At 49.9% G+C, this 27,973-nt stretch overlaps 3 protein-coding genes across 3 annotated transcripts in view; 1 reads left to right on the top strand and 2 right to left on the bottom strand.

Moving 5' to 3' along the window:
* Positions 1-155: 155 nt before the first annotated feature.
* CCNK (cyclin K) lies at positions 156-26,642 on the bottom strand. The gene is made up of 12 exons (XM_047794973.1): positions 26,487-26,642; positions 26,184-26,312; positions 15,049-15,297; positions 14,474-14,555; positions 12,769-12,900; positions 8,415-8,520; positions 7,820-7,877; positions 6,902-7,071; positions 6,293-6,564; positions 5,520-5,553; positions 2,903-2,974; positions 156-1,514 (listed from the first exon to the last, which is right to left on the bottom strand). Exons 3-12 carry the CDS (start codon positions 15,243-15,245, stop codon positions 889-891), a joined length of 1,749 nt encoding a protein of 582 aa, XP_047650929.1. The 5' UTR covers positions 15,246-15,297; positions 26,184-26,312; positions 26,487-26,642; the 3' UTR covers positions 156-888.
* Positions 26,573-27,429, bottom strand: LOC125136774 (translation initiation factor IF-2-like). The gene is made up of 2 exons (XM_047797556.1): positions 27,229-27,429; positions 26,573-27,172 (listed from the first exon to the last, which is right to left on the bottom strand). The coding sequence occupies exons 1-2, from the start codon at positions 27,427-27,429 to the stop codon at positions 26,573-26,575; spliced, it is 801 nt and encodes a 266-aa protein (XP_047653512.1).
* Positions 26,797-27,973, top strand: part of SETD3 (SET domain containing 3, actin histidine methyltransferase) — a 75,155-nt gene continuing 73,978 nt past the window's right edge. The window contains exon 1 of the mRNA XM_047794971.1: positions 26,797-26,924. The gene's annotated coding sequence lies outside the window, so the exon portion shown is untranslated. The remainder of the gene's footprint in view (positions 26,925-27,973) is intronic.

The raw sequence follows: 27,973 nt of genomic DNA, 5'->3' as shown, positions 1-27,973 counted from the left end.
CCTAGGAGGGGGCACTGACAGTCCCAAGCGGCCTCCTCCAAAGCCAACCCCCGCGGCCCCACCCCCCCGGGGTCCAGAGCCAGGTGTGCTTCTGGGCAGCAGACCCAGGGGCTGCTCAGTTCCGGGGGCCCCACCTTCTGCTCAGAACAAAAGGGTCATTTCAGAACTGGTTTTATTTGGATAACTGGCTGAAAGAGTCTCACTTGTAACCAAGATGGAATTCACAGTATGGTGTTACATTCGCACTTAAAAAATAGATCTCTATGTACAGGAATTTGCAAATGGATGTAAACATACAGTACCTCCCGGTGCCTCGCTCCCCTGCTCCCCGGAGGACAAAGAAAAGAGGCGTCCACCAAGGCAACCCCTTCAAGATAACTTTAATACAAAGGATGTACATACTCTAGACCAAAATGGTTCCCTAACCTCCTGGTGTCCTGGAAGGAAAGCAACAACAGCTCGACTGACTCCGCATGGGCCTGGGCGGTGGAAAACGGAGTTTCCAGGGAAAATAGGCACTGATTGCTAGAAGGAAGTTCACTCCCTAGGGCAGCTATCCCTTGAGCCAATGTGGCTGGTCCGCATTCTCACTAGTGTAAAGTAACCCAGGGCAGGCCTTGCAGACACCAGCTGAAAGCAAGCACACAGCTCACAACCGGCCGGCGGCCCGGGCTCCGCTGGGCGCTGCTGTTGGGTCCTCCAGGTCCAGAGGAGAACCGCTACCTTCATCTCAGGCCCGGTCCACTGCTTACACTGCAACTGTCTGTCTAGTTAGTAGCACACAAGGTACCCTGCTGCTTCGCCACTGAAACTACTTCTCAGGTTGATTAGAAAAAACTTCTGTCTTTAAAAAAACAGGGGGGGGGGGGAGGGGGGGAAGGCGGCGCGTTATCTCATCCAGGCGGCCCGCCCCAGCCCCCCGACGGGCGGCATGCCGGGTGGGGGGATGGGCGGGGGCACGGGGGGCTGTCCGCCCGGGGGGACGGCAGGAGGTGGGTAGCTGGCCGGCGGCAGGCCCAGGCCCGGGGGCGGGTGAGGCGGCACTGCGTGAGTGGGGGGCAGGCGCGGGGGAGGGGGCGGGAAGTTGGGGTTGTAGGTGGGCGGGGGCGGGGGGTAGCCGGGCGTCGGGGGCGGGATGGCGGGCGGCGGGAAGGAGGCGGGCGGCGGCGGCACGGGCGGCGGGGGCGGGTTGGGGGGGTAGACGTGCGGGTGGTAGGGCAGGTGGGCGGGCGGGCCGTAGGCGGGGGGCAGGGCGCCGTAGGAGGGGCCCTCGGTCTTCATCATGGACTGCAGGCTCTGGTAGCCCTCTCCCGACATGTACGAGCTGGTGGTGGACATCCCGGTGATGTAGCTGGACGGCGGCGGCGGCGGCGGGCGGTGCGGCAGCGGCGGCGGCTGGTGCACGGGGGCCGGGTGCGCCGGCGGCGGAATCTGCACCTTGGGGAGGTCGCCGGCTTCCACGGCGCCGGGCGGCTCCGCCTCGCCTAAGGCCGCCGCGAGGGGCGGCTTGCGGTCTGCAGAGGAGCGCCGGGTCACCGCCGGCCTGGCCCGGCTCCGCCAGGGCCGCGGGGGGCCGCCGTGAACCCACCGGCTCCCTCGGGAGGGGGCGGCCGCCGCTGGTTCCCAGCCCGGCCCTAGCGCCTGCGGGCTGCCGCCCGTTGCCCGGGGCTGTCTTCCCAGAGGAGCGCGAGCAGCTGGCACCTTTGCGGCCAGACGGCACAGGCCGTGTCCTGTCTCACAGGCCTCACCTCCAGCCACTCTGGGTGTCCCTCCCTCTGTCCCAAGCACATGAGACACAGGCAGTCCCGGGGTGCCCAGAGCAGAGCTGGGGCCCCTTCTTTCTGCCTGTCTCCAGAGATGGTGAGCCCAGCACCAGGGTCACAGAGCATCACTGCCACACTGCACACCGCTGCCACACTGCACACCACTGCCACAGTGCATCACTGTCACACTGCACACTGCTGTCACACTGCACACCACTGCCACACTGCAAACCGCTGTCACAGTGCATCACTGCCACACTGCACACCCCTGCCACACTGCTGCCACGCTGCACACCACTCACAGTGCATCACTGCCATGCTGCACACCACTGTCAGTGCATCACTGCCAGGCTGCACACCACTGTCACGCTGCACACCACTGCCACGCTGCACACCACTGTCACAGGGCATCACTGCCACACTGCACAGCACTGTCTGCGGGCCCGATGCTCAGCAGAACGTCTGAGTTGACCAAAGGGATGAGATGGCATGAAAATGGCGGGCAAGCCTGACATCCCAACACCCCGCGCTCTGTGCGGCCCCACTCCTCTCGCCGCCCCAGCAGTGAGACTGATACCCCACCCCCGGAGAAGCCTCTGGAATATCTACACATGAACCCCTGCCTTCTCTGGTAGAACACTCCACCTTCCACAAGGCTGTCACAGGTAAAGAAGGAGAGTCCTCTACAACTTTCTTCCTGGCTCACTGTATGTCTGCAGAGAACTCCTCATTCTGTTCTCCCCGGAACCGCACAAACAATTGCTGCTTCTTCAAAATGTACTAAGGAGACATCCTGCCAATAGGAAGCAGCGGCCAAAGACTGGGGTCTAGGACCCACAGCAAACCTGCCCTGGGTCTGGACAGCCTCCCTACACTGGCAGGGCTTCGTTTTCCTCAAAGTGACTCTAAATCCATTTACCGTGGGTAGTTCACCATTTATGGATACGAGAGGTCTGAGAATATTCAGGACACCCTCAAACTATCTGGTTTGTAAAAAACAATTTTCTAAAAGATCCTAGGTCATTAGTGCCTTTTTAAACGTCTGAAAGTCTTCTAAACTTTCTTCAGGATGTCCCGAGTCTGCCCTTCAAAGAGGCAGAGAACAGCTGGTCTTCCCAGCTCCCTGGGCAGACACTTACCTGGAGGTGGGTGGGCTGGCGGCAAAGGAGGATGGGTGGTCTCAATTTTGGCAATTTTAGGTGGTGGGGGTTCTAAAAGGAAAAAATTGATGAAAAGGTTACTCTTCGTGTGAATAAACATGTCAGAGAGAGAGAAGGGGAGAGAGAGAGCAGCGGGGAGAGAGGCAGGGAAAGAAATGTCCTTCGTCCTAAGGAATTTTGGGGGTAAAACTGTTATGGACAAGATTTTAAGGGACTGAGGAAGGCACCATCCTTTTAAAAGAAAAAGCAAACCAAATACAGCCCCCGCCTGGGCCTCCCGCCTCCTCCCGCTAGCTCCTTACAGTCAGCCCGCTCACCACAGGCACCCCACTGCTCCCTGCCTATTGAAGACAAGCCCCCCCAAGGTCTGAGAGCAGTGGAGGCACCTCAGCTACCACGTGCTTTCCATCGGCGGGTCCTCACTAATATATAGAACGCAAGAACACTCAGTGGGTTAAGGGGCCGGCGTTGCTGTGGCTGTGGTGTAGGCCAGCGGCTACAGCTCTGATCTGACCCCTAGCCTGGGAACCTCCATTATTTTCTCTTTCACAAATATTTACTCCCAGCTGGTGGCAGGCACAGCAGAGGCAGCCCGTTAACTGGCGCCAGCAGGGATCTAGAGGCTGGTGACTGGACCACCTGGGACAGAGGAAACTGCCTACCCTGCAAGGTCGAGCGGCTGCATGTGAGCAGCATCCTCAGGGACTGTGCTAAGCTGCCTAGACAGTCTACACCACAGGCAACACCTTCTGCTGATGAAAGCAGAGACTGCACCCACAAATGGGAAGCTCTATGTCTTTCTGTTTGTCTGCTTTGGCTCTTTCTCCCCGAAACTCACTGCATTCTGACTCGTCTACCACTCTGCTCTGCTGCTGCTCTGGCATTGGCGGACAGTCCCGGGGTCCTGGCCCAAACACACGCTCCATGCCGGATCCAGGGACGTCCCTCTCTTGACCCTCCTCCTCGGAGAGCAAACCCCCCTCCAGGCAGGGGAGCTGTAAGTCGACGCCTCTGGATTCTCCCCGCTCCCAAGGGCAGGGCCCATCCTGCCGCCCAGCAGCCCACTCCTCTCACTCTCTAGACCCCCACCTCCTGGCCCTCAAGCCGGCCAGGCTGAGGCTGTGTCTAGATCAGTGCTGTCCTGCAGAAATATAAGGAGAGCCACATGGGGGAGGTCACACTTTCTAGCAGTCATGTTAAAAAGTACAGAGAGGTAAAATTAATTTTAATCACTTTAATACCAGGTATTTGATTTAACCTAGTATTATGAAAAATTTTTTGTCATTTTAATGTACAATCAATGTAAGACTTTGTTATTAAGCTTCTTAAAAACCTTCTTTTCTCTAGCTCTTAGAAATGGGTGTGCGCTCTGCACGGAGTGGTTTGAGTCTGCCGCGCACTGCGCTCCCCAGCCCCCATGGCCAGTGGTGCGCCCAGAGCACAGCGGAGTCCTGCGTCCAGCTGTGTCTATACCTCCCCTCCGGCCCATCCTCTGCCCTCACCAGTCTCCCTCAGATGCTCGCAGGCTACTCCCCATTCTCATTCCTCCATCTGGTTGCTGCTGCCAGGAAGCTCTTCCTAAGAGGAGCTCAGAGCCTGCCATGCCCGCGCACACATCCCCAAGGCCCCGCTGCCTTTAGGAACCCTCCTTCCTCCCGGTGGACTCTACCATCTGGTCCAAGCACATTTTCAAAAACAGCGACTCCCTTTTAACTCCTCATGGGCCGGCAAGGCGCCCTCCGGTTTTCTCCCAAACCCGCCATTCTCCATCGCACGCTTGTGTTCTTCCACCCAAAGGCACCACTGTCTCAGCCCTAGTGGCTCAAAGGTGAGTCCCCTCCGAGGCCACCCTGGGCCTGCTTCTGCCTCTTTTGATTGTTCCTCCACGTGGCACAGAGCACAGCCCTCCCTCCTGGGAGTCACACTGTGTTTTCAATATAGGAACAAGCCAGCCAACATGGGGCTCCACAGATACGGGGAGAAGAAGGTGCTCCAAAGAGGCCTGGCCCCGGGCGGCAGCAGGGGTAGGACTCCAGCAGTTCCCTGGGTCCCCACCTCTTTAACTACCACTGTGCCCCTGGTCGCTCCATCTGGGGATGTCGGGGGCCCTGCATGCTGTCCACTGGCATGGGCTTGGCTCATGTCCGAGAATAATATTGCTACCGCAGCCGGCCAACACTCCTAACTACTTTTGCTATGCAGTGGGCCTGTCGCACCCAGGGGTGGGGAGGGAGGCTCTGTAGCTTGAGCATCGGGGGCCTGGTACCCAAAGTGGCTCCTGGAACCAAGTTCCACGGCTCCTGGGGGACAACTGCATGTTACTGAGCCTATTTTTACTGCCACTGATATTTCTTTCTTTTTTTACCAATACCTTCTGTATAGTATAATAGACATACTTTCTGTATATAAAATCCACAAATATACAGTCAGGGAATACACAGAGAAAACAATGCAGGTAGGGTCAATTTTTGATGGCCTCTAAGGTTAAATTTCAAGGCCAATCTAATCTGAAAGGAAACAAATGTTGACTGAGAATTTAAAGTTTTGATAAACAACATATAAAACTAAAAAACAAAACATGAGAATAGGAAATTACCTGCTGTTTTGTTCTCTTCTTTGGGAGAAACAACCTGTCACAAAAGAAAATACACACCTGTAACCCGGGCCCTGCGTCAGTGAGGAAAACGTCATGACGGAGGCACTGACGCAAGAACGGCCAGAACACGGCCTTCGACCAAAATTCCCTTTGGCTTTGGACCTGCAGGACCAACCGCGGCACCGGACGGGTCATCGCCTCTGCCTCCCGCTCTCTCCCTCTCAGTCGCACGCCACCGCTACCTCTTCTGACCAGTGCGTTCTGAGCACCAACTCCACGCCCTCCATCAAGCCGTCCCCAACTGGCCGAGCCGTGCCTGCTGGCCTGCCTTTGTCCCCCATGGCCTCCTCTGGGGGCCGTGTCACAACGCACAGCCTCCTCCCCCTGGGGGGCTGCTGCCGTGGGGAGAGCTTTTACCAATACCCGGGGTCACTCAAAGAACCCAACACTCTAGCCCCTGCGAGCACTGGGGACGCTTATGCCAGCACGCAGTGCGCAGACGCAGACACGCCACCCCAGCAGGTGGGGCCCCAACAGGGGCAGCAGTGGCTGGAGGAGGACAGAGCTGTCCTGGCTCCTGGCGGCGCCGCTCCTCCACCCGGGCTCGTCTTCCGGCTCCCCAGGGACACGCAGGCGGACGGTGAAGAGGGGGGCGCCACTCCCGGCCTCTGGTTCCCACGAGCTCTCGGACAGGGGAACGTGCCGGGCAGGGGTCCGCAGGGACAGGCGGCCGGGCCCAGCGCCTCGCCGCCGCCGCCGGCGGGTGCACTCACCACGGCGCGCTTCGCCTGCCGGGGAGGGCTGGGCTGCGGGGACGGCTTCTTGGGCGGCTGGGCCGGCGGCGGCGGCTGTGGCTGGGCTGGCTGCTGCGGGTCCTTCTGAGGGGGCTGGGGCGCTTCGGAGCCTTGAGACGACTGGGACTGTGGCACTTGTGGCACTTGTGGTGCAGGATGGAGAGACGGGGGCTGCTGCAGCTGATGGGGCGTGTGATGAGGCATCTGTTGTTTTCCTTGGGAGTAAAGGTCCAGGATTTGGTGGCAGATGTCTAAAGGATGGGTGACACATGTACCACAAATTGATCACTAAAATTCTACCTGGAAAAAAAAAAATCTGCCCGTGTTCCTTTTAGCCATGATTCCCCTCTAAGGACCAATACGGGGCGGTCACAGGTGTGGGTCACCAGTCTCTGGTGGGTACAGCACTCGGCATTTTGAGTTCATCAAAACTCAAATGCGATTGGACAGAACAAACATTATAGAGAACTGAATTAAAGAACAGTTTGCAGGTACCTATTTGGGAAAATCCACTCTCGGGATTTGAGGTTCCCAGGAAGAATGAGCTGCATATGCATCACCCCCGCGAAAGCTCAGGAAGCCCAGTACCTTCCAGAACGTCCACAGGGACGTCCTGCACAAACTGCTCCCACCATCTCCTATACATGGGTTTGGAAGTCCACTCTTGTATTTCAAATTTGCACAAACGTCCCGCAAGATACATCACTGCCACTGCTATGATCTCTGGTTCCCACTGTAGTGACAACGTCGTGCAGAGACTAAAGTTCAATGAGAAAAAGAAGTGACTTGACTTGGAGAAGCAAACCTTTATGATTAACCCGATGCATGGGGATTAGATGCCATATCTAAAGGTCAATTTGCTTATTCTTACCTATACATGATCAAATAAAGTATTATACATAAATAAAGCAAGTTTTTAAGTCTTCCAAAGGGATTGAAATTCGTTACTTTACAGCTACTAATTTATCCCTTAAAAAATCAGAAGAATTTTAGCACATTCAAAAATCGCTATTCCATGAAATACAAACGAAAATGGTTATGTTCCTCAAACTGCTGAAACCCTAGCCCTGAACTGTTTCTTCACATGACACTCAGGGGGATTCTGTTCACCCTCCAGCACCTCGTTAGATCCCTGGGTTCTGAGAACATCAAGGCTCTGAAACCATTTCAAGGAAGTATAAAATTGCAAACACACTTTGCAATCTGCAAAACCAGGTGGATTTTAAGTACTTCATTGGCAAAATTGCCCAGCGAACTGTTTTGGACTTCCGTTTTAAGCTGGTGATAAGATTTCAGCCCCCCGTGTCACCGTGACATGGCAGGGTGTCCCCTCTGCCAGGAAGCAGATGACCTGGACTTTAACCCCAGCTCTGCCACTAAGCGGCTCCTTAAGCTGCGGGGAAGTCCGTTTCCTCAGGATTAAATAAGGGCTCTGGGTTAAAGGACACATAAGGTGCCTGCCTATTTTAAAACACCAGACTTAAACCAACATTAGGACACACGTACCTGTCATTTACAAATGTCCATGCCATTTGAACCAACTTTTGAATTTTGTTTTTATCACCTAGAAATGGGAAGAAAAGGAAAATCTGTAATGAGAGAAAGAAAAAAAATGCCCAAGAAGCAACAAGAACTGATTTGAAGCCTACTGTGTGCTCAGCGCCGCCCACAATCACAGCAGAGAGCTTGCGCCGGGAAACAGGGATGGGTGGGTCTGAGCCCCACCTCTGTCCTCTTTCCCCGTGACCTACGATGAACTACCATTTATGGGAAACCGGGCTGCAAGGCTGATTTTATTAGGCTATTTAAGAAATCCTGACTCATTTTCCTGCCTCATATCACTTGGCAACTGGATGACAGAATTTGTTTATATATAAAAGGAAACAGCGTTAAACAGCTAGAATACTGAATTGTCTGGGCAAAGCTATGGCCTGCGTACTTCACACACCGAACGTTCCGCTTTCCTACTTTGTTTTTCTTATTTTGTTCTTTTTCTATTTTTATTTTTCTTAATTTTTTTTTTTTTTTGCTTTCCTCTTTTGAGATGACTATGAAGACTTGGTTTCAGAATGAAAAGATGCTCTAAATAACCTGTTCTTACCTTTGAGCTGTTTCGCATACTTGAGTAGAAACTGGTAGGGATGCTCCACCTGTAAATCGAACTTTATGGTCTGTAGCAGGATCCTCTCTAGAACCATTACTTCCTCCTAAAAATGAGGTGACAAATGTTGGGATAGAATTTCAATTGCAGGTCTGAAACAGCATTAAAAAAGTGAGTGTTCCTTTTCTTCTCCCTTCAAGTTATATTTTTAGCAACTATTCTTCATTCCTTTTCTCCTCCCTCCCACTCAGGCCTTTGACATGCTCAGAAACAATGATAAATTCTGAAAAGAGTGAGTTTCCTGGTGGCTCAGGGGGTTAAGGATCTAGTGCTATCACTGCTGTGGCGAGGGTTCGACCCCTAGCCTGGGAACTTCCTCACAATGCAGGTGGGGCCGGAAAGAAAAAAACAAAAAAAAAACAAAAAACACACCTCTGAAAAGAACTAAAAGTACGAAGACAAACCAATCGGATTTAATTTTTAATAACTACTCAAAATAAATATTCTTAGAAATGTTATCCCTGTCAATACATCTGAGCCCCCTGTACAAATATACCTTTATAGATAATTTAACCAAATCTTAATTTCTTTCCAGACTCTATTATAAAAATGCAATCCTTCAGGAATTTACATTGAAAATTTTAAGCAGTGAAGATCATGACAGTGGCAGCTTCATGCCAACCTGGAGAGTGAATTACACCAGTTAAATGTGTGAGTGTGTGAGTGTGTGTGTGTGTGTGTGTGTGTGTGTATGAAGGGGGGCACCTCATTTTTGTAGTTATACCTTTCACCTACCCAAATATCAATGAATAAATCATCATTTTCTTTTTTATTAAATACCCTAAATTATACAGACACAGACACCATCTTTTCTGTTCATTGTTTGTCTACTTCTGCACCAGAATCAAAGAGATTTAACATTTGGAAGGGATAGTTCAACTATTATTCCTCCTTTTAAGAAAGGTTCCATGTTTTTACGTGTCCCCGCACCCCACCTGAATTTCAACAAGCATTTTACTTAGTGCCACTCCAGAAAAAAATGAGAGCTACTGATGCTCTGATTGGGAACTCATCGAAATTTACAGAATAATTTAAGGAAAAGGACATTTTTAACTACATTGAACTTACCTATCAAAAATTTATTTATGACAATCTTCTTTTCAGTCCTTTAATAGTTTTAAAATCTCCCCTTCCCCTGACGTGGTTTTCATAAATCTTTCTTTTTTTTTTTTTGGGCCGCTCCCGCGGCATATGGAGGTTCCCAGGCTAGGGGTCGAATCGGAGCTGTAGCGTAGCCACCGGCCTACGCCAGAGCCACAGCAATGCGGGATTCGAGCCGCGTCTGCAACCTACACCACAGCTCACGGCAACGCCGGATCGTTAACCCACTGAGCAAGGGCAGGGACCGCACAAATCTTTCTTATATGTTATTTTACTGCTGCTATTGTAAGTGGACTCTGTCCTTTATTATATAGACTTTCTAGCTGGAGTTAATGTCCATAAACAAGGACTTGTGGAATTCAACCTCTGTACAACCTGACTGTTCCGAGCACTTAGAGACGATGTAAAATACAATCAAGACACTCTGGGTGGCAAGAACAACTGGCGTCACTTGTACGAGTCTAAGAAGAGAGGACTCTGGCGAGACTGACGAGCTCACACGAACAGCTGCGTTCACCCGCTGACTCTGGGAAGGGAGGCACGCCGGCCCCTGGCGGGTGGGCCCCTGGCCAGCAGCGGAAGGATGGCGCTGCTTCACAGGGTGCAGAGTGGACTCTGTCGCGAGTGGTATTCCAAACGGCAGGGCAGGATGGAGGCGTTTCTGCCCAGTTTCCCAAGTGTTCTCTCGGGACAGCTTTTTTTTTTTTTTAAAAATCAAGACTTTCACATAGTATATATATACATATATAAAAAAAAATCCCACTAACACTGTTTTTTCTCTCTCTGTTTTTGTTGCCACCTGTTTCCCAGAAGCTTAGACACAGCTTCTAAATTTAGAAACAATCTTTTACCGAGTGTCCAGACTGTAGCCCATATAGTATTACGAGACAGCCCAAGGCCTGGCCTCCCTCTGTGTTTCAAATCCCCACTGAATGGGATACATGCAGGTCTGGGTGCGGACACCACTCCTCGGGGACTCTCCCCAGCCTTGTAACCCCGTGTCCGGAGCACCTGCCTGGGTTCCCAGACTGAATGCCCTCACTGCACCCTCCATAAGCTTTTCTAGCATTTATCACAGCTCATAATCAGATAGCTGCTCTATGGATATTTGATTAAAGTCCCTCCCACCCCTGTAAAATCCCTAACAGCAAAGGCTATGCCTCTCCTGTCACCTGTTCCCGTCTAGCGCTTAACAGAGCCTGGAGCAAATATTTGTTGAACACCTGAGAAATTAAGATAAAGGGGAGAAACCACACAGCTGGAGCCAAGCTAATTAAGACACAAAAGTTACACATGATTCAGGATCTGCTGTTCCTACTTGCGTGTACTGCCTCCCTCCAAAGAGCTGCCCTCCCTCCTCTCTGGCCAGGACAGTGTCTTCACAATGTCCGCCTCGCCCCCAGACCTGAGGGTCTCTCCCTTGGTCCGCACACCCAGTCATGCCTGGAGAGACACACGTGCCAAGAGGGGGCAGGCTGCACAGCCCCTCTGCCCACCGAGTTGGGCTGGCCCTTGTCCGAAAGCCTGACTAGCTCAGCCATGTCCCCTCCTGTCTTCTGGGCACTGGAGCTGCAGAACTTCCAGTGCCCTGTGCCCGCCCACGTGGGAAAGGGACTTCTCCAAAGGTACCCTGGGATAACACAAACCAGCTGCTCAGCCTGCAGCCCTGCTTGCAGAACTCTGCAGCAACTCTGGGCAACCACAGCTCACCCGCCGCCAGGTTCGTGTGCCCCTGTGACCAAGACCCGACTGAAGCGCATGTTCCTACAACTGTCTCCTTCCCCTGCGAAAAGCAAAAGCCTGTGGGCTCTGAAAACATGATCTGATGCTACGTGACTTCTATGCAAACATCAGTTTTGACCATTATTGGTGAGGTATGAATTCCTCACCGGTTTACATTTTTATAAACAGGGGCACAGATTTATCAGTAAGTTCAAGGGACAGAGTTACCCACACCGACGATACTTACAAAGTACTACCTTTTTTTTTCTTAAATGAGAAGTCTTATTTGTTTATTTATTTTTTTCCTTTCAGGGCTGTACCCATGGCATACGGAAGTTCCCAGGCGAGGGGTCGAATTGGAGCTATAGCCACCAACCTACACCGCAGCTCACAGCAACACTGGATCCTTAACCCACTGAGCCACGACGGGATCTCCACCAAGCACTGCCACTAACTGCACCCACAATATGAACAAGAGCGCTCCGGGCCTCTGTTACCCCCTTAAAGCAGGCAGGGAACCTAACACACGCAGGTTTTTCACACACAGAGGACCTGCTGGGCGCCAGGAACATGGCAGCCGGGGGAGGCAAAACAGGAGCATGGACGTGCCGAGCGTTACCGTCCGAGTCAGCTTGGCTGTAACTGTGACTCTGTGCTCGCCCCACACCCGGGGCTCGTCGCTTATTCCTCTGCTATCTGCTGAAGGCCGACCCTGTGCAGCCACTGCACTAGGCACCTGGCAAAACAGACAGGGCTTAGTGCCCACAGATCTGCAGCAAGGAGAGGATGCTGTCTGAGAGATTATTTGGTCAATACCTAATTGTGAAGCTGCAACAGTGTTACAAAGGATAATTCCCAGGTGCTAAGAGGGTTCCAATGGGTGGTGGACCTTGGCAAGAATGGGGGTGGAGGAAAGCGGCCATAGGTCCCCAAAGCTGGTCTTTTTAGAACATAATTGAAGCACACGAGCAATTATTTACCACCATTTCCTGACAGCAGCAGGTTGTGGGGAAGGGGCAGAACGTCAGTCCTGGATCTGAAAAGAGCTGCGAATGGCAGTCCCTTCTGCCGCGCCCGGGAGGCAGACGCCGCCTGCAGACACGTGTTTGTACACGGCACCTGCACCCTCTGTCTGCCCGGAAACTGGCTGGAGACGAACCGAGAAGCCGAACTGCCGCTGGGCCGAGGAGCGCTACTGGCCAGCGAGGGCTCCGCTCCCACTGGATGATGTGCTCCTGCTCCTAACAGGCCCAGAACACAGCTCGGGGCATCACCCTCAGCCCCCCGAGCGGAGACTACGGCATCACCGCGCCTTTCTCAAGAGGCACGGAAAGGCGCCTTCTCCCCAAGGTCCTGTTAGGGGCTCAGGGGATTGGCAGACACGGGGGGCCACGGCCCTTGTCAACGCAGGGGCTCCATCGTGATGCTGGCGCGAGGAGTCAAGACTCGAAGGCAGGACGGTGATTCTTACCTTTGGGTCATCTCCAAACTGGCCAAACTGCACGTCGTTTAGCAAACTACGAGCTGTTTTGATGATATCTTTACATTTTTTTGGTGTTTCTTCTACTTTCCCAGCCAGGAAGAGACAACAAGCTCCTGTCACCTAAAAGGAAGATAAAAGCTCCTGAGGTACTGTTATCAGAGCTCACACGAGAACACAACAGGGATTTCAGTCGCCTTCTCTCTCGTTCACTAGCACTTGCACGCTTTAAAAGCTTAAAAGAAATTTCACCCAGACGCCCCCACCCCCAATGGCTTCATAAATTATTTTAAGTTTAGCTTTCTGAATAAAATGTCATGTAGGCACTCCCACTGTGACGGCATCCCTGGAGCGCTGGGACGCAGGTTCGATCCCCGGCCCGAGGTGGAGTACAGATCCAGCGGGTCTGCAGCTGTGGTGTAGGTCTCAACTGCGGCTCTCATCTGACCCCTGGCCCGGGAACTCCATGTGCCTCGGGGCAGCCAGAGAAAAGAAAAAAAAAAGAACGTCAGGTAAACAAAGTAGACATTCGGAAGGGAAAAGGTCATAGAAACCAATGCTCTTTTCACGTTGCAACCTTAGACGCCGACCCCGAGCAGGGAGCTGTACGCCGGCACGCGCGTCCTGTGGGATTCGCCTCCGTCCCACAGCCCACGCCGCCTGCAGCTCCTGTGTCTGCCCCAACCTCTGCCCATGCCCCTCCCTGCAGGGAGCCCTGAGCACGTCGGCGGCGGCGGCTGGATGCTGTGCCAGGGGCACAAACGTGATCCAGACGCTCTCCTCTTCCTCTAGCGCACCGCTACTAGCAAGGAAGCCCTGCATACAAAACTGAGTAAAATCTTAGCAAAGGGAAGCACCCCCAGCAGACACGTCTGACTCTCTTTCTCATGAAATGCTTCCACGTCCTCCGTTTACCTAGCAGTCCTCCGTTTATCTAGCAGCGCCGCGGCTCCCTGGGCCCGTGCTCGAGGCTCACCTCGGGGTGGCCCAGGTCTGCCTCTCCACCCAGGGTCCCACCAGGCCCTTCCTGCCAATGGGCCTGCTGGCTGGGCTGGCGGTGTCCAGCGTGCCTCCTCACACTTCGGCTCACGCTGCTTTCTGTGGGCCTACTGTGTGTCCCATCCCGACATGGCTAATCCCACTTCCTGTCAAGGTTGACTCGCCTCCCCCCCAGCATCTCCCCTGACCTCTCCGTGAAGCATTTAAATCCCTGCCGGGAAAGCTGCAGCCTCCCTTCCGTGCCTCCTTGGCCTCACTCTCTACCGTGTGTTCTGCACCTGTCATACCATCTACCCTGGACCGAAAGCTCCCCAAGGCAGGTTGCCTATCAGAAGCTTAAGATGTGCGGGTTTGAGGAGTAGCTGAAGAACTGGAATGGCGGCGACAAGAGCTTCCACGCCGTCTTGGCCTCTGCTGGGTCTCAAATCAATTTTATCTTGGGGACGGTAACAAGGAAAAAAATTTCACACCGAGCACAACATGGTTATAGTTCATATTGGCCTAAATTACAAAAAAATTAATACAAGTACGTTGGGAAAAATAAAGTTGAGACCTGATTTTGGTTGTGTATAGTATGCACCACATAAAAATTCATACTTACTGGAAAGCACAATAAAAAGAGAGCCTATAATCACTGCACTAAAGCACGAGGAAATAACAACGTGATAGAGAATGATAATAAAATTCAAACACTTACATATCTTGGGAATTGCTTGAAGGAATGAAACATATAGAAGCGATGAAAATAAATTATTCCAGTTGCCAAGGTATCATAGTGTCTGTTGTTCTGGTTAAGGACTTTAGCCAAGAATTGTTACAGGTTATGCTTTAGTTAAATGGGGAAAAACAATAAAGGCAACAACCACCACAAGAGCACTGGGCAGGCCAACGCTCTCGGTGGGGAAGCGGGTGCGTGGGCATCTCGGGGCGTCAGAATCCTGTTACAGGACTTAGCAAGCTGAGGTCTGGGCTGTAAAAGGGCGGGGCTTCACTCCCTTTTGGCAACACTTCCCGGGGACCAAGGGGTGCGGTTCTCCATCCTCAGGGCCACCTGCTCAAAGGTGAGGGCTACACATTTAAATGATAATAGGAAAGAGAAAACCCCTTGAAGAGCCAAGCAAATCTGAAAGCACATTTAAAGAAGAAAAACATGTGAGCTGTTTGGTGTTCCTGCAGGAGCGCTGCTGTATCTTTTGTCTATAGCATCTAACTGAATTCTTGATGGCGGTGGTGGGGAGCCTATCTACACAGATTCCAGAAGGATCAGGATACAGTCCCAAACGTGTGCCCACGTCAAAGATGAACCGAGCCCCCTCTCGGCGGTACCGGGCCTCGGTGGCCGGGTCAAGTCCTTCTAGTTGCGAGGGTGTATGAGCCAAGTCTTTTTTATCCCAGTACCAACATGGTTTTGTGTGGTCCAGGTTTGCTGAAGTTACTGAAGGGCTTGAATTTTCTTTATTCTCCTTCATTTATTGAAGCCGACTTGTTCTCTCCAAAAGATTTTCTGAAAATGTTAGAATCCTGAGAGAAAGAGAAAAAGCGCTCAACTTGAGAAGGGATAACTCACGTTAAACAATCCACAACCAAAATTTCCAGTAGAAAAGACACTGTTGACTGGCAGTTAGACGCCCAGGCTCACCTCCAAACGTAGTTTACACTTAAGTGACCCACAGTATAGCAAACTGACTTTCGGGGTAGCTTAAAAGGAAGACCATCTCTGTCGCATTTTTCTTTCTGCTTTCTTCATGAGACCCAGCTCCCTCGTGTTGGTCTAGATTCTGTTCTTCAGTAAAACCCAGGCCTGTCCTAACGGCCACCCCCCCAACACAAAAATGTTTACATTCCAAAATCACTCATTTCTTTCATCCAGCACCCAAATTTCCCTGTTTTTAGTCAATTTGACTTCACTTAGAAAAGCCACCAGCCTGGATGAACCCACAGCTGCACAAGCCACTGAACTGAGCAACACAGATCAGTTATGAGTGTGGGGGTTTGGGGAGGGGGAGGTGGAGGGAGGGGTTCATAGAGGAAAGGAGGAGTTTCTTTACTTTTTTCTTGCTTTCTCATCTTCTTCCTGTTCATTCAGAAAGAAGCAATTCTCTTAAAGCTCCACGCTGAGAAAAGAAAACAAAAAGCAAGGACTCCAGAGGCCACTCTAACATGTAAACTGCTTGTAAACTGGTTCAGAGAAAAGAAATTTTCAAATAGGGCAGCAAAGGGTTCTAAAAGAGAGAGCTAGAACCAGGCTGGTCTGGTTCAGCAAGAAAATAGCAGTTTAGGCAGCCAGGTTCTAGCCAGGGCCATCAGGCAACTTGGAAGCCTAACTGTCCTGGGCGCTGCCTCATTTGTGGTGGGAGGTGGGGGGACGTGCAGGGCTGAGTGCTCTCCTGGCACCTGGGAGCTCTAAAGAGAATCTGATCCTTCCTCTAAGAGAAAAGGAATCTTCTTAAATTAATTTACACTCTGTGTGTGACTGAACTGGGCCATGTGTAGGGGCTGGGGGGGGGACTGGTTAACTAAAGCCTCAGTAAATGTGAAGAGTTTGTAACCAGATGATCAGTAAATATGAAGAGTTGGTAATTATATGCTGTACTGAGATATCATTCCTCAATGACTAGACATGCAAAACATCCACAAGTCTGACGAACACTCTGACGGCAAGGCCGGGGCGAAGCAGGTCACCTCATACACTGCTGCTGTGAGTACAAAATGAAGCACCACCACAGAGCGGAATTCGGCAGTATCTAACAAAGTCACACGTGCATTTGCTCTTTGATTTAGCAATCCCACTTCCAAGAACCTACTCTGACAACACCATCACAAATCTCACGGGCACGCAAGATCAGTCACCAAAAGTATTGTTTCTAAAAGCAAAAACTGTAAACAATGCAAACGCCCATTAAAGGGCACCGGTTGAACAAAATACGGCATATTAACACAAACGCTGTTAAAGAGACTGAGAAAGACCTTTAAGTCTTGGTATAGAGAAACTTCCAGGATCAGTCATGTCAGTATTTACATAAGAAAAGAGGGGAAATAAGAATAGACATCTTTTAGAAAGCCCAGAAATAAACCAACCCACGTACAGTCAACTAATCTATGACAACGGAGGCAAGAGAATACAATGGAAGAAAGTCTCTTCAAAAAATGGTGCGCAGCGGAAACGAATCCAACTAGGAACCATGAGGTTGTGGCTTCGATCCCTAGCCTCACTCAGTGGGTTGAGGATCTGGCACTGCCGTGAGCTGTGGTGTAGGTCACAGACGTGGCTCGGATCTGGTGTTGCTGTGGCTGTGGTATAGGCCAGCAGCTGTAGCTCCGATTCGACCCCTAGCCTGGGAACCTCCATGTGCTGCAGATGTGGCCCTAAAAAGGCAAAACAAAAAACAAAACACAACTTTACAAGTGAAGCAACCGACAAGGACTTAATCTCCAAAATATACAAATAACTCATGCAGTTCAATAGAACAAAAAAAACAAAAAACAACCCAATAAAAAAGTGGGCAGAAGATCTAAATAGACACTTCTTCCAAGATGTACAGATGGCCAAAAAACACACGAAAAGATGTTCAACTGGAGTTCCGGTGGTGGCTCGGTGGTTAACAAATCTGACTAGCATCCATGAGGACGCAGGTTCGATCCTGGACTTGCCCAGTGGGTTAAGGATCCAGCATTGCTGTGAGTTGTGGTGTAGGCCACAGATGCAGCTCGGATCTTGTGTGGCTGTGGTGTAGGTCAGCAGCTGCAGCTCCAATACAACCCCTAGCCTGGGAATCTCCACATGCCGCTAAAAAGCGCCCCCCCCCAAAAGATGTTCAACATCTCTATTAGAGAAATGCAAATCAAAACTACAATGAGGTATCACCTCACATCCATCAGAATGGCCATCATTTAAAAAGTCTACAAACAATAAACACTGGACAGGATACTGAGAAAAGGGAACCCTCCTACACTTTTTGGTGGGAATGTGAATTGGTGCTACCCCTAAGGAAAACAGTATGGAGGTTTCTCAAAAAACTAAAAATAAGGAGTTCTCTTGCGGTGCAGCGGATTAAGGATCTGGCGTTGTCACTGCAGAGGCTTGGGCTGCTGCCATGGTGCAGGTTTGATCTGTGGCTGCGAACTTCCACAAGATGCGGGCCCAGACTCTCAAAAAACCAGAAACATAAAGATACAAACACCCCAATATTCACTGCAGCTCTATTTACAATAGTCAAGTCATGGAGACAACCTAAATGTCCATGGACAGATGAATGGGTAAAGAAAGTGTGGTACATAAAACAATGGAATACTACTCAGCCATAAAAAAGAATGAAATAATGCCACTGGCAGCACCATGGATGACCTAGAGATGATCATACTAAGTGAAGTAAGCCAGACAGACAAGGACAAACAGCATATGCTATCAGCTATACGTGGAATCAAAAAGATCATACAAATGAAACTATTTACAAAATAGAAACAGCCTCACAGACTTTGAAAGCAATCTTTTGGTTAGCAAAGGGGAAAGGTGAGGGGGAGGGATGGATTAGGGATTTGGGACTGCCATATGCACACTACTGTACATGGAATGGGCAACGGGACCTGCTGTACAGCACAGGGAATGCCACTCAATATTCTGTCTTACAAAGAACAGATATGTTTTTATGTGTAACTGAATCACTTTGTTATACAGCAGAAATTAACACAACATTGTAAATCAACCATATTTCAATAAAACTCTACAAGAGACATCTCTACCTTAAAAAAACTAGAAAAATGGTTGGAGTTCCCTGGTGACGTAATCGGGTTGTATATCTGGTGTTGTCACTGCAGTGGCCAGAGTCCAATCCCTGGCCTGGGAACGGCTGTTAGGGAATGGGGAAGAATAGCATGGACAGAACAAGGAGGGAACAAAACTTCTCTGAGTATTATCTTTTTATATGGCTTTTACTTTAAAAAAAAAAAAACAAAAAACGACTTTCTATTTAAAAGTAACTTTATTTTTCACTTTTTAGTTTTTTATGGCTGCACCCAAGGTGTATGCAAGTTCCCAGACCACGGATTGAATCTGAGCCACAGCTGCAACCTATGCTGGATCCTTTAACCCATTACATGGGGCCAGGGATGGAACCCGCACCTCTGCCATGGACCAGAGCTGCTGCAGTCGGATTCTTAACCCACTGTGCCCAGTGGGAACTCCTATTTAAAAGCCGTTTTAGATCTACATGAGAGTTGAAAAACGTCTCTGATTTAGGTGTGTCTAATGCTGTCTCACTAACTAATTGGAGTTTTGAGGAACGACGCCACAGAGGGAAGCACCCCTCGCATCACATCACATTAGGGGGCACGTGAGCTCAAAATGACACCTTACCGTTGATATTAACCATGACCACTTGGTTAAGACAGGGTCTGCCACGTTTCTCACTGTAAGTGATTATTTGTCCCTTTCTATTTTCCATTCCTTAAAAGTGAGTCACAAGGTCCACACTCTGTAAAGGAATTAAGCGCCATCTCCTGGAAGGAGAAGTATCGAAGAACGTGTGGACCTATGTAAAAGCTACCACAGTAATTAGTAAACCTTGGAGGGAAATACCGTGTAATACAAAACACTAGTCAAAGTATCTGCTTCTCCTTAAAGTTTCACCTATTAATTTTAGCACTCATCTGAGGATCCTGCCTGCAACCGTCATTACTGCGGTGTAGTGGTGATTTTCAATTTTATTCCTTCCTCCAACATTAGTTGGAATTCTTTCGTAAGAAAGATTTGTTCCTTTTCTCTCACTTATTATTTATTCAACCATTTATTTATACAAGGATGGGCTCATCAATATTCATCTTACACTTTGAGTTAAAATCCCTACTACCATAATTTTGTTTCTCAAACTGGCCCAGTTTATAGCCATTAGAAGTCGCTCTTTCAGGTTGGCTCCTGGGTCCTTTTTTAACTTTAACTTTTGAATCATGTAAATATTTAACATATTCATGAACTTAACTAAACAAGGACATCCCAAAACTCAAAATAAATCTATATACATCAGACAGGTAACATAACTACACAGAAAATCATCCTAAGTAATTTCCGACCTTGTTCCATATCCAAAAGACACAAAGAAAAGTAAAGGAACCTTAAACTTCTTCAGTAATGCACTGTAGCATTCATACTGTAATTGTCAAGCCGTTGTTGCGGTATATGGTAGGATAAAGCAAATATATAAATGGTAATGTTAGAAATCAAGATTTTCAGTGCAAAGGAAATATACACACAGATACACACACACACACACACACACACACACACACATGATCAAAGGTCAAAGGTTAAGGAAAAAACCTGTAATGTTAAATTTTAATGGAAAATATCAAAATAAATCATGGTTAAAAATATATACATACACATCTCAGTTCTCCTCATTTCCAGTACCTAGAAGCAATGATATGCCCATAATCAGGAACACATCTCGTGCTCAAATCCTAGTTTTCAACACCATTATCCTCGAAGAGGAATCATATCTTCTTGCCAATCTGGGGTAGGGCCTGCCTGGGATGTGCACAGACTCCTCCTCCATGAAGGAGCCATCATGGAATCCCACTGGACAAATTCAGGGAATTTAAATATTAGAAAGACAAATGGGGAGTTCCCATTGTGGCTCAGTGGGTTAGAACCCGACATGGTCTCCAAGAGGTTTTGAGTTCGATCCCTAGCCTCGCTCAGTGGGTTAAGGATCTGGTGTTGCTGTGACATAGGGCCTGCAGTTGAGCTGATTCAACTCCTAGCCTGGGAGCTTCCATATGTGGAAGGAAGGAAGGAAAGGAGGGAGGGAAGGCGGGAAGGAGGAAGATGACAACTATGATTGATTGTGAACGAGCGAATGAAAGCACACAAAGTTTCAGTGCATAGTTATTAATCTTCCCAACACGGACACACTTGTGTCACACCATCCAGTTGATAAACAGACTAACAGACCCCCCAAAAGTCCTCATTCTTCTGATCACTATTCCCTCAAAGAGAACCACCACCTTGGCCTCTATTTCCAGCAGTCTTTCCCGGTTCTAAAGGCTGTGGAATGAGATAACATCACTTTTACAACTGGTATCTTTTGCTTAATATTATGTTTGTGGGGGTCGTCCTTGTTGCACTCCCATTATTGTATAGCAGGGGTTTTCAACCTGGGGTAAATTTGCCTGCCACACCCCACCCCCATTTAGCAACTTTTTGGTTGTCACAACTGGGAGACTGTTGCTGGCATCCAGTGGGTAGAGGCCAGGAATGTTGCTAAACATTTTTTAATTCACAGAACAATCCTCTGATTTAATTCTGAAGTTGGGCTCTGCTATACAATTTATCCATTCTACTGTGGTGAACCTTTGAGCTATTTCTAGTTTTTTTATTATTAACAATAGTAATAAACATTCACGTACATGCTTGTAGAACAGAAGACAACTAACCAATTGCCTGAGGGAATGAGTATTTCAGCATATCTGTAACTTATTCACGGTACACTAGTTGGGAATCTCTGCGGTATTTTAAACTATCAATTCTCCATGTACTTATTCATTCAAATGTTTTCCGAGTATTTACTGTGGGCCAGGCCTCAATGACACAGCAGGAAACAAGACAGACAAGGTCTTCATCCCACCAGAAGCGCATATTCTAGTGGCAAAGATAAGGAGAAACAATTATGTCAATATCTGTCGGGGAATGGAAAGTGCTGTGAAAAATAAAGCACAAGTTCCTGCCATGGTGCAGGGGAAGCGAATCCGACCAGGAACCATGAGGTTGTGGGTTCGATCCCTGGCCTCCCTCAGTGGTTAAGGATCTGGTGTTGCCGTAAGCTGTGGTTTTTAAATCACAGACGCAGCTAGGATGGATCCTGTGTTGCTGTGGCTGTGGTGTGGGCCAGCAGCTGTAGTTCTGATGTGACCCCTAGCCTGGGAGCCTCCATATGTCATGGGTGTGGCCCTAAAAAGCAATAATAATAATAATAATAATAAAGCATGGTAAGGAGAGAGGAGAATGATGAGGAAGGGGCCGCTTGGAGATCTGCAGAAGAAGACCAATTAGAAGACCAGCTCATGGCAAGAGATTTCATTCAATTTGCTTGAATGACAGAGAAGGATGATACTAAAAAGGAAAATGGGAAAGACAAAGAGTTGGTTTTGATGGGGGAGGAAAGAATTTGGTTCTATAAATACTAGGTCTGAAGAATCTACATGACATCTGTGTGGAAATATCCATCAGACACAAAAAGAGGCCTGCTGAAAACTGGAAAGGACAGATCTACTTGGGATTCATCTAGCACGAATGGACAACTGAAGTCACAGTGACGGACAGAGGGATACAGAGTGAAGAGACTCTGGGGACAGAACCCCGAAGAATCTGAGGAAGTGGGAAGGAGAAAATGGGAAAGAATGATCAAAGAGGCAGGGAAATCTGCACCCGCAGCTTCATAAGAAAGCAAGGAAGACATGGTGGTCAACAGTGACAAGCACTAAAGAAAAATTAAAGGGGTTCCCACTGTGGCTCAGTGCAAAAGAACCTGACCAGTTTCCACAAGGATGAGGGTTCAATCCCTGGCCTCGGCTCAGTGGGTTAAGGATCTGGCGTTGCTATAAGCTGCTGCATAGGTCACAGATGAGGCTGGGATCCAGCAGTGCTGTGGCTGTGGCTGTGGTGTAGGCCAGCAGCTGCAGCTCCCATTTGATCCCTGGCCAGGGAACCTCCACATGCTGCAGGTGTGGCCACAAAAAGAAAAAAAAATTCAAAAAAAAAATTTTTTTTAAAGATTAAAAAGGGGGAAAAAAAGGCATAGGGATAATAAAAAGAGCTTCCTTAGGAAGTCTCTGAAACAGAAGGGAAGGAAAACATGAGGAAGACATTAAAAAAATCATTTAAGGGGAAGGAAATAAATCATGTAAAAGCCTCTCTATTTTTTCTGGGCAGTGCCAAGACATCTGCTGAGAGGAGAGGAGCAGAGTGGGAGAAAGGGTTAGGAATAATCCAGGAGGGATGAACAGGGATGGAAGAGAGTCTCCGTCCACTGTTTTACTTTGCTGCCATTGCCTAACTCCATGCGAATAATCTACCCCGTGTGCCTTGAGACTCCAGGGCAGAATGATCAACACACGAAACACAGTGAATCTAAGTTACATAAATAGAACAGAAACAGTGCTCTAAATCATTCATCTCCTGAAACAGTTCTTGCCTCAGTCCTACAACCATGTTCCCTATGACTCTTTAATTATTTTTTCACAAGACCCTAAAGTTATAAATTAGTTCATTAGCAGCTCATGATTACTGTGAAAACGACTGAGAGCTTTATGAGCTCCACAAAGTTAAAATGTCTCCATAAACAAGAAACATGTCAAGGCATTTTAGCAACATCTTTCAGGAATGTGTTTTAGATATATCCTTTTACCTGATGAAAGAGTAAGTGCATTTTCAACACTTAGAATTATGGATGCTTACGAACTGTAAATAGTAGAGGTCACTCCTCAGTTTTCTCACCCAGTACAGAGACTGCCTCTAAACTGAAATATTTGGTCACTTTCATTTGGCCACATTCATTAATAGGACCTTAACAGTTGATACGGCTGCCTAGGGCACTGCCCACCAGGTGTGCACTGATTTGGGCGTGCCTGCAAGCTATATTTTCTTATCCTCACAATTTGCCACCGAGAAAATGGAGCCAAAGACGCTTGGCACAACTTGCCTAATTCACACAGCTAGTAAATGGCAGATACCAGAGTACATAGTGACTTCCCTCAATCCCGGGAAAATTCTATACTTCATTTACATCTTAGACCCATCCCCACCTACTCACTCCCACAAGGCCAGGTCTTCCTCATCTGAAACATGCATAAGTGAGTTTTTGTAAATTTAATCATTTCTGGAAAATTTACATCTTGTTAGTTTCAGACTATTACTTCAGCCTTTAAGAACTCTGAATCCTGAGTCTCATCTAACACACTGGCTATCACTACAGGTTTTGAGTGCATTTACTAATTTGAGAAGTATGTCTGATATATTTAAAGTTGGTCATTAAAAAACGTGTTAACTGGAGTAAGAGCCAGGCCAGGGCCCTGTTTCTCTGAAGACCTCTCTTCAGGGTGACAGCAACCCATTAATCAACATTTGGGGTTTGGTAGTTTGAATAGATATAAATCCATCGAATCAGGCCTTATCCAGCATACATTTATCTGTGTCTATTAGGATAGGAAGGTGGATTATGTTCAGTGTCCTAAGGAAATTTAAACGGACTCATGTCTGGGAATCAATCCCCCACCCACTACCAATCTAGTAAACTTATAACAAAAGGAAATGTGATTTGTGTCACCTGGGGTTTTTTTAATGGACGCGCTGCTGGTTTAAGGGCATGAGCCCTCTTTCCCAAATACTCTCTTTTTGCTCTCCCAACAAGTTCTAAAGTAGATGATTAACAAGTTCTAGCATCCAGAGCCATTTAACTGCTGTCTGAAAAAACCGACACATTTACCAGCCTCCAGTCTTCTGTCATTAACTGCACTTGTAAGAGTCCTCAAAAGCTACAAACAATGATTTCACAATCTTATCTGCAAGTATTTTGGTATATCATTTATTTGAGCCTGGAAATAAGAATTAGATTTAATCCAATTAGCTGTTTTATATAATCTCAATTACCTTGAATTTATTCCTTTTGATTTTGTCATTATTCAGTTTTAAAGAAAATAGAAAACATTTTTCTTCTTTCTAGATAGTTAACAAACTCACTGCTTTCAAATACAATCTTCTAAAACGGTTTATTTTGTCAGTCAAAACTGTGATCAATTTTTTTATGACATTTTTTTTTCTTTCTTTTAGGGCCACAGGTGCTGCAGATGGAAGTTCCCCGGCTAGGGGTCAAACCGGAGCTTAGCTGCCAGCCTACAACACACACACACACACACACACACACAAAAACACCAGTTCATAGACGCGTCTGTAACTTCCGCTGCAGTTTGTGGGCAAGGATGGATCCTTAACCCACTAAGCGGGGCCAGGGATCAAACCTCATCCTCATAGATACCACTAGGGTTCGTTACCACACTTCGATTTTAGAAATGACATTTAAGGTTTAAAGATGGCCATTCCCGTAGTGGCGCAGCGGAAAAGAATCCGACTGGAAACCATGAGGTTTGATCCCTGGCCTCACTCAGCGGCTTACGGCAGTAATGTGGTGTAGGTCAAAGACGGGGCTCGGATCTGGCGTTCCTGAGGCTGTGGTCGGCAGCTGTAGCTCTGATTCAACCCCTAGCTTGAGAACCTCCACATGCCATGGGTGCGGCCCTAAAAAGACAAAAAAAAAAAAAAAAGATTTAAGGATCTCATTGGCAAACCCCTGAAGTTAGAACCTGATGGTAGTCACTCTGGAAAAAAAAAAACAAAACCCTGGATAACTATTATATTCATAGTATTATTTAACAGGCAGGCATCGTAAGAACATAACGCTCCCAACAAAATATCAACACCACCATCATCCATCAGCAATATAGATGTTTACTCTATGCCACGCAGTGTTCTAGGTGCTGAGGATATAAACTTCCCTCGTGGAGCTTTCATTCTAGCACTATTCATAAACCCTAATCAGTGCTATAACTGCAAGACACTGTCCTAGTCCTCTTAAAAGATCGATTTAGAGCGAGATACACAGGCATTATCAAGTTCATATTCAAAACACAAAAAGGCCGCCCTCAACCAACTGTTCTTAGAAGCAGTTCCTAACGTGAGATAATTTAGTGAAAGCTCCGTTTAACAGGCAAGGGAGCGTTACCAACCATGCGTTGTGCGGATAATAGTTTGAGAGCTTTCAGAAAACCTCTAGCCTCACGCCTCAATCTTTTAAAGAACAATTCCTTTAACAACAAACCAAACAATCCAGGAGAGGGTCCGTAAGGGCGACGCCTAGGCAAGAACGAAACTAATCGCGGAAGTGCTTTTTCCGCATTCCTAGTCCCACCTTCGTTACATGGCTCTTCGGATTCCCAAGTCAGACCACAAGCAATGTACCTAAAGTCTCAGGCCTTAGCAAGGCTGGGACCGACACGCCGCGAAATAACTGGAAAGATGTCTGCGGTTGCACCGCTGAGTGTCCGCGCGTGGAAGACCCCTGCCCCCTTCTCACTTGCCACAAAGTCTCCGATCCCTCACCGCCCCTCACTTCCTGGACTGCTACCTGTTCTAGGGTCCGCACCAGCCTCCCTGCCCCCTCCTGCGCCTCGGACCCTCTCCCAGAGCGGGTCTCTCAGCCCCGTCGTCGCCCGCTAACTTTGATGTACACCGGGGGGTAGGCGAGGGAGGCGGAATCGAGAAGAGACTCCGCCGGCGGATGGAGGCAAGTGGCCATACCCTAATCCGACCTCCAGATGAGAGGAACAGGAGTGGCGCGACACGCGGCCCAACACTCACTCACCTCTCGCCTCAGGCAAGCCCCTTAGCGACGTCTCTCCTTGCCGACTGCAGCCATCTTGGGCATGGAATGTCGGGGAAGCTACGTCATTGCGCTGCGTCGGCGACGGAAAATAAGCGACCGGAGGGACTCCTGTCAACCAATCAGAAGAAAGTAGAGCTCTCAAACAAGGAAAGAGCCGCCAGTCTCCTCCCAGCCCCTCCCTGCGAGTCGGTGGTCGCTGCGTGCCGGAGGAGGATCCAGCCAGAGGGCCATCCCATCGGTCCCGCCCCCCCAGGGAGAGAGGGAATTCGGGAGCAACCGAACCTGCTAACGGAACTTGGGCGCGAGGGGCGGGTGCGGGGGATTCTTGTCCTCCAATCAACGCTCGGGCGTGGGCTCGGCCCAGCCAATTATGGCCCGGAAGCTGGCGGGGGCCAAGCCAGCCGCTCAGGCCCAGCAGCCAGCAGGCCCAATGGCTGGGCGGAACCCGAGAGGAACGGTTGGGGGCGGCAGGGCGGGGCCGCGCCCATGCGTCCGAGCCTCGGGCCAATGGGCGACGGCGGCGGCGGCCCAGGGGCGGGGCCCGGGGCGGGCGGAGCCGGGTTGTGCCGTGGCGGCGGGGCAGTCTCAGGCAGCCGTCCCGCCCCTCCCGTCCGGCCGCCGCCGCCGCCGCCGCCACCGCCGCCGCCTGGGGCTTGGTTGAGGCGGACGGTGGGTCCCGGCCGGAGTGTGGCGCCGCTGCGCGAAGGGGCAAGCGGGCAGGTGAGTGCTGGCGGCGGCCCCTCCACGCGCGCGGCCCGCGGGGCAGACTCGCGCCGCCGCCCCCGAGCGCTGCAAGGCCAGCCCCCGCCCCAGCCGGCGCCCCGCGGCGGTGGTCCGGCCCGCGCCCCGCCGGCCGTTCCGGGCCCAGGGTGCGGGGATCGGTGTGCGCTCTGGGACCGGAAGGACAGGGCTGGGTTTGGGGGCCCCGGCGAGGTCGGAGGGTGCCGCTCGGCCTCTGCCCTCCGGCCCTGCCGGGGAGGGGGCGCAGCCCCGCGTCCCTTCCCGGCGCCCGAGTCTCCCGTACCCGCTCCGCCCGCCCCCGAGGTGGCAGCAGGTGCAGGGAGCGCCCGGCCCCTCGGCTCTCAGCGGGTGGGGCGGGGGTCGATTCCCCTTGCGCTCGTGGGCTCGGCTCTGCGTGCGGCCGGCTCGCGCACCCGCTTCCTTCCTCCCCCCCTCCTCTCTCGTCGTCACTCCGCTGCTTGGGCGAAGGCTGTGTGGCTTTCATGTTCCTCTCTCTCTCCAAACCTCATGTGCCCGCGGAGGTGCCCGGGGACTAGCCCCTGCTTCTCTCCCTCACTTCCCAGTTATAAAAACAGTCGTTGAAAATAGGTCATCTTTCTTCCCACGCGCACTGGCCATCTTCCACATGCTCCGTGCCCTACTAGGGAGAAGAATTCAGTGCTGTGGAGTTTGTCATTCCGGCATCAAACTCTTCCTCCTCGTGGCTCCGGCCTGGCAATGCAACTCTGCAGCCTCTCTCCTCTGTTTTTACGGGGGCAGGCGGCGGGGGGGGGGGGGGCCGAGGATTAGGGTCGGGCGCCACTGGCCGCGGGGGGCCTTTACCCTCTCCTTGTGTTGACAGATTTAGAATCGCTTGGAGTGTATTGTTTTGCACTTGCAATTGAAGGAGGTGTTGTTTCAAAAGCAAAAATACTTTTCAAGTGTGTCGACAGGTGAATTTCGCTTTTAAGAAACTCCGAAGAGTTAACCTTTTAGCGGTGGATCAGTCCATAGCCTGGTTGTGGTGTGGTTGCATCAGCTGAGTGCGT

Source organism: Phacochoerus africanus, chromosome 9, assembly GCF_016906955.1.
Source record: "Phacochoerus africanus isolate WHEZ1 chromosome 9, ROS_Pafr_v1, whole genome shotgun sequence".
NCBI lineage: Eukaryota > Metazoa > Chordata > Mammalia > Artiodactyla > Suidae > Phacochoerus > Phacochoerus africanus.
The sequence above is the reverse complement of the archived record's forward strand: the minus strand, read 5'-3'. Positions and strand labels throughout refer to the sequence as shown.

Coding starts and splice junctions, on each gene's coding strand:
- CCNK (XM_047794973.1), bottom strand. CDS start 15,245: ATGAAGGAGAATAAAGAAAATTCAAGCCCTTCAGTAACTTCAGCAAAC. Junction 14,556..15,048: donor GTGGGCACACGTTTGGGACT/GTATCCTGATCC, acceptor CCAGAACAACAG/ACACTATGATACCTTGGCAA. Junction 7,878..8,414: donor GTATGCGAAACAGCTCAAAG/GTAAGAACAGGT, acceptor TCCCATTTCTAG/GTGATAAAAACAAAATTCAA.
- LOC125136774 (XM_047797556.1), bottom strand. CDS start 27,429: ATGAAAGCCACACAGCCTTCGCCCAAGCAGCGGAGTGACGACGAGAGA. Junction 27,173..27,228: donor CTCGGGGGCGGGCGGAGCGG/GTACGGGAGACT, acceptor CCTCCCCGGCAG/GGCCGGAGGGCAGAGGCCGA.